Source organism: Cucurbita maxima, unplaced genomic scaffold (assembly GCF_002738345.1).
Source record: "Cucurbita maxima cultivar Rimu unplaced genomic scaffold, Cmax_1.0 Cma_Scf00002, whole genome shotgun sequence".
Classification (NCBI taxonomy): domain Eukaryota; kingdom Viridiplantae; phylum Streptophyta; class Magnoliopsida; order Cucurbitales; family Cucurbitaceae; genus Cucurbita; species Cucurbita maxima.
This window is the reverse complement of record NW_019272018.1, coordinates 2058099-2067461: the sequence shown is the minus strand read 5'-3', so window position 1 is coordinate 2067461 and position 9363 is coordinate 2058099. Positions and strand designations below refer to the sequence as shown.

The window sequence follows — 9363 nt, the reverse complement described above, 5'->3', positions numbered from 1 at the left end:
CCCCCTCTGTTCTTTTCTGGGTTCTTTCTTGTTCTTCGATTCATGGGTTTTCGAATCCGCGCTCTGGGTTTGTTTCAGGTTAGTCTCTTTCTCTGCTGTTTGAGCTCTTGGGGACATTTCTACAGCTAGTTGTGTAACTGGTAGTCTTGAAATTTGTTAGTGTTGCGGAGAAAGTTATGATTATATGTTATCTTCTCTTGGTTTGTTTGGGTGATTCCCTCTAATTTGATGGTTGTTTTAAGCTAAGAGTAACTGGTATTGTTGTCATTCGTTTAAGAGGATGGGTGTAGATTTTTGTTTCGAGTCTAATTAGATAGAAGAGAAAGCTATGGAAGTCTTTATGTTCATATTGAGCTACTGATTTGTTGGTAATCATGCTTGAATGTAGCATCCTGTTTATTGATTTTATTGGAGGGAAATTTTGACAATAACTGTTTGTGTGTTCGAGTTGAATATGTAAGTATGTACGTCGGTAACGATGGATCTTCGACCGCTTTCTTGATTTTGTGTTCCTTTTGTTTTTAATACTTTGAGGTTACAGATCCTTGTTCTTGCTATTGGTTTTGAAGATTCGAACCTATGACCTATTGAGGCGGAGTCGAGATTTCTTAGCCAATTTGTTATGCCCATATCTGCGATGTTTAATTCTTGCTATTCGTTCTTTAGAAGCTCGTTTGTTCTTGAAATGCCTATTTGAGTTTAGTTACCAATAGGTTCGAATTTGTTCACCGTCTGTTTATGATAAAGAATCAATTACCTAGGTTGTGGAATTTTGAAGAACCTGATGTCTCAGTTTGTTCTGTTATCTCATGGGAGAATTTATAGTTGTTCTATGTTTTGTGCTGTCTCAAATTTATTACTTAGTATTCTGAGCAATAGATGTTATTCCTCTTAGCAGGTGGGGCATGATACGGTTCGGATGTATTCTCGTTATTAAACTTGTAGCTGCCTTTGCGGACCGTGGACCGTCTCATTTGTTCAAGTGATTTTCGTTTTCTATTTCAATGGCAAACCATGACCTGATACTGGGACAAAACCATAGTTTAGCTCTGGGGCAGAACCAACAGCTGATGTTAGGTCACAATCATAATATGGGTCTTGGCCAGGGTCATAGTTTGGACCTAGGACAATCACATGAGCATCATCTAGGTTTGGGGCCAAACCATGACCACGAGTTGGGTTTGGGACATGCTCATGATCATACCGATGGATTGGTACATTCCCATGATCATGAGGGTTTGGGACACGCCCACGACCATGAACTGGGTTTAGGACAAAGTCATGACCAAGGAGGAGATGACGATCACAATTATGCGCATGAAAGTGAACTAGGTATGGATAGGAAGCCTAACCAAGTTGGCCATCAGTTGTCTCTCCCTGTACAAGGTCACGAGTTAGCGTTGTCTGATAACAACCAATTAGTTGTTTCGGAAAACCAAGAACTTGATGAGAATCTTGAACTAGCTGTGGTTCATAATGATGAAATGGCAATTCAGGCCGTTGACGATTTGACAGCCCAGCAGTCTCAAATGATGGTCTCGACCCCTTCTGTTCTTCAGGCTCGAATGATCGTTCCCACTCCTACTTATGAATTGTCGGTTGGACAAGAGTTCCCTGATGTTAAGAGTTGTAGGAGGGCACTTAGGGACACTGCTATTGCCTTGCACTTTGAAGTGCAAACCATAAAATCTGATAAAACTCGCTTTACTGCCAAATGTGCTGCTGAGGGATGCCCATGGCGAATTCATGCTGCAAAGCTCCCAGGCGTTCCGACCTTCACAATCAGGACAATTCACGACACTCATACATGTGGTGGGATTAATCATCTCGGCCATCAGCAAGCCTCGGTTCAGTGGGTTGCTAGCTCCATGGAGCAACGGCTGCTAGAGAATCCGAATTATAAACCAAAGGAAATACTGGAGGAGATTCACCGTGTTCATGGCATTACCTTATCATATAAGCAAGCTTGGAGGGGTAAGGAGCGTATCATGGCTGCTATGCGCGGTTCATTTGAAGAAGGATATCGCTTGCTTCCACAGTATTGTGAACAGGTTAAAAGAACAAACCCGGGAAGCATCGCATCGGTTTATGGGAATTCAACCGATAATTGCTTCCAACGTCTCTTCATATCCTTCCAGGCATCGATTTATGGCTTTTTGAATGCTTGTAGGCCTTTACTTGGGCTTGATAGAACATATTTGAAAAGCAAATATCTAGGAACTTTACTTCTAGCCACTGGTTTTGATGGTGATGGCGCTTTATTCCCTCTGGCGTTTGGGGTCGTCGATGAGGAGAACGATGAAAATTGGATGTGGTTTCTGTCTGAGCTTCATAACCTGCTCGAGATAAATACGGAAAACATGCCGAGACTAACGATCTTATCGGACAGGCTAAAATGTATCGTGGACGGAGTAGAAGCAAATTTTCCAACAGCTTTCCATGGGTTTTGTATGCGGCATTTGAGTGAAAGCTTTCGAAAAGAGTTCAATAATCCAATGCTGGGCAAACTTCTGTGGGATGCTGCATATGCTCTGACAGTGATTGAATTTGAAGCAAAAGTATTGGAAATAGAAGAGATATCACAAGATGCTGGTTACTGGATTCGGCGAATTCCCCCTCGGCTATGGGCGACGGCATATTTCGAGGGGACGAGGTTCGGCCATTTGACTGCGAACATTATTGAATCATTAAACAGTTGGATATCAGAAGCGTCGGGGCTTCCTATAATTCAAATGATGGAGTGCATTAGGAGGCAGCTAATGACATGGTTCAACGAAAGGCGTGAGACGAGCATGCAGTGGACATCAATACTTGTGCCTACTGCAGAGAGGCGTGTTGCGGAGGCTCTCGAGCATGCACGCAGCTACCAAGTGCTTCGAGCAAACGAAGCTGAATTTGAAGTTATATCTCATGAAGGGACAAACATTGTGGACATTCGTAACCGATGCTGCCTTTGTCGAGGGTGGCAGCTGTATGGTCTGCCGTGTGCTCACGCTGTGGCAGCTCTTCTTTCGTGCAGGCAGAACGTGCATCGTTTCACGGAGAGTTGTTTCACAGTCGCAACGTATCGGAAGACTTACTCACAGACCATTCATCCAATCCCTGACAAATCTTTATGGAAGGAATTATCGGAGAACGATCCGAACGCAAACAAAGCTCTAGAGGTGATTATAAATCCCCCAAAATCTCTGAGGCCCCCAGGACGACCAAGAAAAAGAAGAGTTCGAGCTGAAGACCGAGGGCGTGTCAAACGTGTTGTTCATTGTAGCCGGTGCAACCAGACAGGGCATTTTAGAACAACATGTGCAGCACCCATTTAAGTCTTTTTCTTGTTTACTCTTGTAATGTGGAAATGAATTATTTACTGTTTAATTAGAGTGTTCTTAAGTAGGTTTAGTAGTATATTATCTCTCAAGTTTACTTGGATTTGGATTTGGTTTCCAAGTCGGAACATCTCATAGTATAGTATCGTGTTCATATTCACATCAATTAATAATTTAAAGCTAAAATGTCTCAAAATGTAGTCTGAAAGGCGGTAATGACGCGATCTATTTCCTCGCTCATACGTTAAGATTGTGCTCTAAAATTCAAAACGCCCACCATAATAGACCTAAATGATCGAGAAACTAAATTTAAATTTACGGGTCCGAAAGTAAATGAAAGTTGTGAATTTTGGTGAAAAAGAAAGATTTCACAGTTGAATAAAGTTGATAGGTATGTAAAAGTCAAAAAACATAGCTCAATTTGAATTTGAATTTCTTAAAGCATTGTACTTTCCAACAGGATTTCAAAAGTGATTTTGGCTTAATTATTAATAGGATATGGTCAACAAATAAAATTATATAATTATATATATACACACACGATGGTGATATTTTGTTTTATTGTTCGTATTTATTGATATCGAAAACTAATATATAAAATGAATGAAGAATTTATATCCCGACGAACGAAATGTGTCTGTAAAACAAAAGTAACTAATATTGATGTTGTGCTAAGATATCTACACTTTAACGTTCAAGTTACAATTAGAAATCGAGTTTGAAAAGTAGAAAGTACGTATTTGTTTTCATTGTTTTCATTAACGTTCTGAAATCTTGTAGAATTGTCGGGTCGTCATAATTATGAAATGTTTGTGCTTAATCTCTCCCCTTTTGAGTTCAACGAGACACTTCGAGTGCCAACGAATTGGTTATAGACAACATACGTTAATTTCGCTTCGAGGTTCGTCAAATGTCTCTCAATCAAACTCCCAATGGATTGGTTGAAGCATTGGTCTGTAATAGCCCAAACCCACGCTAGCAGATATTGTCCAACGGGTAGTTACATACGACTGTTAGTTTCAAGGTTTTACAACGCGTCTATTAGGGAGTTTTCACACCATTATAAGAAATGGTTCGTTCCCCTCTCCAATCGTCACATGGTCGATCCTAAGGGTTTGGACAAGAAAACTAGGACGACTTCATAAGGATTAGCTACATTATTTGGTTGAATGAGGCCTTAGCCCGACCTAGATTGACTCCTTAATGGGTCAGCCAAAAAGGCCATTTCGCTGCTCCCTTGGTCTGATTTGGGGGTCGACCCTTCTAGGGTCCGGTCAAGTTTAATCTCATGATTGTTTGAGTCACATATTAGCTTAGGATAATCATGCTCTTACCGGGTCTTTTGCACTCAATTATATGGTTAAAAATTCTACCCCTAATAGTTGTCCTCACTCTTGAGTCTACCACGGAGGATTTCGTTTTGTTCAGAATCGAGAGTACTCTTTTAATGTCTAAAACAAACGACAAAATTCATGAATATTTTAATTTTTATTATTTAACGTAACTCAAAATAAGTTTAAATTATAAAAATTAAAATTTAAAAAACCAAAAATTCATGAATGAAAAACAAATAAGAGTCATACTTATTTATTTTTCTTTATTATTTGACTAAAAGTCAACGAAAAATTACTTGGACATTAATGCCCCTCTATTATTAACCGCAGAATTAAATGGTTTATTTACTTCTCTAAAATTCTATAAAAAAAAAAATAGTACAATTATTTATTTACCCTTCAGAAAATACATGTGAGTCATCAATTAATTTTCACAAGATTTATTATTTCTTTTATTCATTAATTTAATTAATTTTCACAAGATTGATATGATGCTATGTTGCATTCATTCATATATTTAATTTAATTTTTAAATATAGTATATTTTTCATCAACTAGGTTTTAGGCAACATCACGTTGGTCTCGTACAATGAACTACTCTGGTACAACAAGTTAAAGGGACCTCTACGCTTTGTCCCTGGTGCGTAGGGCCGATCCCTGTGTGCTAGAGGGAAGATCGGAAAGTTTGCGTTAAGTAGAAAGAAAGTACGTTTGTGTCTTGTTTAGGCATTTGGTGTCCTTTCGGCCTGCCTGCTTAGTGATAGAGCCACCCTCTTTAAGGTCAGTGAGGAGGACAATGAACTAAGTTACAAACGTTGTGTTAGTTTTTTGAAAGAACCAACCGACTTTATTTTTATCTTTATAATTCGTTCTCTAGCTTAACCTATCAGTGTAGAGGAGAATGTTCGATATCGAATTGCATGAGAAGTTTTAGAGTTTTATCTATGATGAGTCGGTTTCTATATGAGCCCTTATAGCTGAAACTTTGAATTTTTTGGAAATTTCTACTCTCATGATCCCGTATGTGATCGAGTCATAGGCTTGCTCGATGAGAGCTTCTAGATTCAATCCTTCAACATCATATTTTTTTAAAAAAGAATTTCATCGTCGAAAATCCTGAGCATAATTGTTTAAACCTTTTTGTCGTTCTAAGAACTACGAACTGTGCTCAATACAATTGCCCTCTACAAATTTTCAAATTAATCTACGTTACCTCTTCTATTTTTTCCATTCTTTATTGGGTATTGTCGGAGGAATTCTTAGAGAAAATTGAAGATCACCACGAGCATCTTTTAGGAATCAAGTGCTATCAGAACTGTGGTTTAACTCGAATCGTCCTCTACGTTCAAGTTGATGTTAATTTCAGCTTTAAAAACACCAGTAAAACTAGGATTCCCTCAATAAAATTCGGTAAACTTAATCGGTTTAGGGTTTTTGGTCAAATTCAGACTTATGGAAGTGCCATTGTTGAATAAGGTGGTTAAACTTGCCACCATGCTTTAGTCATCGTCGTGAAACTCAATCGTCATGAAATATCATAAAACGTTAAAACAGGATCACTAGTTGAAGTCATAGGGAGAAATTGGTCAGATAGTCAACGATCAACGATCGGTTAGTTCAATTAGACTGGTTTAACTCAACATTAGTGCTAGCCCCCATTTATCACATTCTCAACAAAAATCTAAAACATTGGTCGATACTCGTGTAAAGAAAAGTACATGAATGAACCGATACCACATCTGAATGAAAGCTATCCCGAAGATATGATGACTAAAAAACGCTTAAAAGTAAATAAAAATAAATAAATAAATAAGGAAGAATCTCCGACCACAAGTGTTTGAATTCTAAAAGCATTTATTAAACTCACTGTCACACTTTTTCAACTTTCAAATTAATTATTTCTATGGTCATCCATCATCCTATTTATTCCATCGTCAACTAACGCCGTTTACTTTCCATCCACTTATCTACAACTTTCTTTTTGCCTTTTGTTTTTTTTTTTACAAATAATAATAATAATAATAATAATAATTTATGAATGATTTTTTTTAAAAAAAAAAATGCTATAATTCTCCGACCTAACAAATTATTTATTTTTAAGATAGTTGAGGATACATCGTCAACTAAAACGTCCTTGATAACCATCTTTCGGTTAACCTAGCTTCCTCCGTCCCTCAGGACCAACAAGGGATAGTATAGGAATATTCACATGTTGTCTATCAACTACGCCTTTCGGCCTCATCTTAGGCCATGACTCACCTTCCGTAGACGAACCTTGCGGAGGAACCCTTAGGTTTTCTTGGATTCTCACCAATGTTTGTGTTACTCAAGTGGACATTCTAGCTTCCGTTTCGTCCACCACAGCTCGCGCAAATGCTTCCTTTTAAGGCGGAACACTCCTCTACCGATGCATTTTTACATCCTACAGCTTCGACTAATCGCTTAGCCCCGTTCATCTTCGGTGCAAGAGCGCTGAATTAGTGAGCTATTACGCACTCTTTCAAGGGTAGCTGCTTCTAAACAAACCTAAAAGCACGATTGTTTAGTTAAAATTGGAGAGCAATGATTTTATATTCCCACTCTCACCTTTAATTTTTATAAATTAATTATTTGGGTAAAACATGATCCACTTTTTCTTGCGTTTGCTTTTGTTTTGCTTGGGCCCTACTCGAAATAATGAGGTTCGTTTCAAATGATTTGAGAATTCGATTGCTTCCGACTACTCAACATAAACTATAAATATTGGATCGGGTTAGATTTTTCTTTTCGATTTTGGTTGGGGTTGAATTCTTTTTAAAATTGAAAATTCAAGTTGGTTCGTGAATTGACAGTTTTTTAGTCGGGCACGAAAACAAGATTACAATTTAACCTTACTCGACTTTTAAGAATATCACGAAGATTAAGAATATTTGACATTTGTAATTGATATTAGTGATACATTACGACTTATGAATGTTAATGTAACATGTATTGTGGATAAATATTGTTTTTTTTTAATAATTAAAAAAAGAACAACCCGACAACCTAACTCAAAGTTAGAGGTACAAATCCATTTTAGAATAAGGGTATACACAATTGGGTTGAGATGTGAACTCTATTTGAGTTGCTCGGTTACCAACTCAACCCAACCCGTGCACACCCTTATTCTGAAATAGATTTGAACCTCTAACTTTAATATTTTAATTGTTAAAATTTATTAATAAACAAGTGGAACAGTAAGATTCAGACATTTAATTTTTTAGTCGAGGTTGAGGGTACCTATGTAATTAGGTAATTGTTTCGGTCATTCTATCAAAATATTATTTTTTAAATACTAAAAAATAAAAATAAAACTAATTTAAAATTACTTCTTTGCCCCCACATTGAAGTCTTTGTCAAGATACACTATTGAATTAAAAGACCAAGAAATGGCTGAAGATCTAATCTACAATGACCCTAATGATTTTATGCCTAACACTTGTGGATCTCCTAATAGGTTGGTGAGTAGGGGATGACCCATTACCCCATTTATCGTCCATTCTAATCTCGAAAAAGTCTTTTCAAATTTTCAATTATGACTGTTTTAAATATGCACCTTCCGTGAATTCTCGTTGGTCTATTGAATAGTGTTAACACTCTTTTTGTCAAACCGTGTGTTATAGAATTTTCTTCCAACGGTTGAGGGTTCATTTAGATGAACTCCAGAAGTGTAAGAGTTCAATCCCACCACTAACAGATATTGTCCTCTTTGGTGTTTCTAAATGGCTAAAGGATCATTTAGATGAACTCAAGAAGTGTAATAGATCTAAGCTCACCGCTAGCATATATTGTCCTTTTTGGTCTTTTCTAATGACTGAGGGATTATTTAAATGAACTCAGGAAGTAACAGCTCAATCCTAATGCTAGTAGATATTGCCATCTTTGGTTTTTCCCTCAAAGTTTTTAAAACGCGTCTACTATGGAGAGAGTCTAGCTTTACACCATTCAGTGACTAACTCTGATACCATTTGTAACAGTTCAAGCCCACCGCTAACAAATATTGTCCGCTTTAGCTTGTCACATATCTCCGTTAGGCTCACGGTTTCAAAACGCATCTGCTAGAAAGAAATTTTCACACGCTTAAAAGGAATATTTCGTTCTCCTCTCCAACCGATACGGGATCTCACAGGAAGTGAGAAACAATACCCCATTTGACTAAATCTTGTACATGCAAGTCTGAACCCTTACACGAGCCTTTTATGACGACATCCTTGCAACAGATATACTAGACATCATTTGGACTTGAATAATAGAGGACACCAAATGGATCTAAGATAAGTTGTTTACGTTCAAACTAGTCGTCACTTTCCAATCAATTCACGATCGTGACTTGTTTAATATGTTTTCCGTAGATCTTAAAACTTAACATTCTCACATGAATGAAGAACAAATGAACAAGGGAAGAATCGTACTTGAAAGAAAATGTAGCGAATCTCATAAGGTTGTGATTGTAAAAAAGGAAATGGTTTGAAGACGAATCAAATGAAAGGGTTCTCCAAACAAATCTGATTTAAAGCCATTTGACATTCGCAGGTGGCTCCCACGACCCAACAGACAACATTGTCGTCTTGCCTCCACCCTGTTCCAAAATTTCTGCCGTTAAGCCTAACGCCCTCCCGTCACTTACCAGCTGAACCAGACAAAAATTGAAAATAATTTCCCCAACTTCTATCCATTAAAAAAAAAAA

General features: G+C 37.6%; 1 protein-coding gene across 2 annotated transcripts; it reads left to right on the top strand.

Moving 5' to 3' along the window:
* LOC111499306 lies at positions 1-3432 on the top strand. Of its 2 annotated transcripts, none has more exons than XM_023150878.1 (2): positions 1-78; positions 899-3432. In XM_023150878.1, exon 2 carries the CDS (start codon positions 1005-1007, stop codon positions 3318-3320), a length of 2316 nt encoding a protein of 771 aa, XP_023006646.1. In that variant the 5' UTR covers positions 1-78; positions 899-1004; the 3' UTR covers positions 3321-3432. The 2 variants fall into 2 exon arrangements, with proteins under 2 accessions (XP_023006646.1, XP_023006654.1); XM_023150886.1 differs by having other exon boundaries at positions 896-3432.
* The last annotated feature ends 5931 nt before the right edge of the window (positions 3433-9363 follow it).

Bases quoted from the DNA above. Each gene is read 5' to 3' on its own strand.
- LOC111499306 (XM_023150878.1), top strand. From the start codon at position 1,005: ATGGCAAACCATGACCTGATACTGGGACAAAACCATAGTTTAGCTCTG.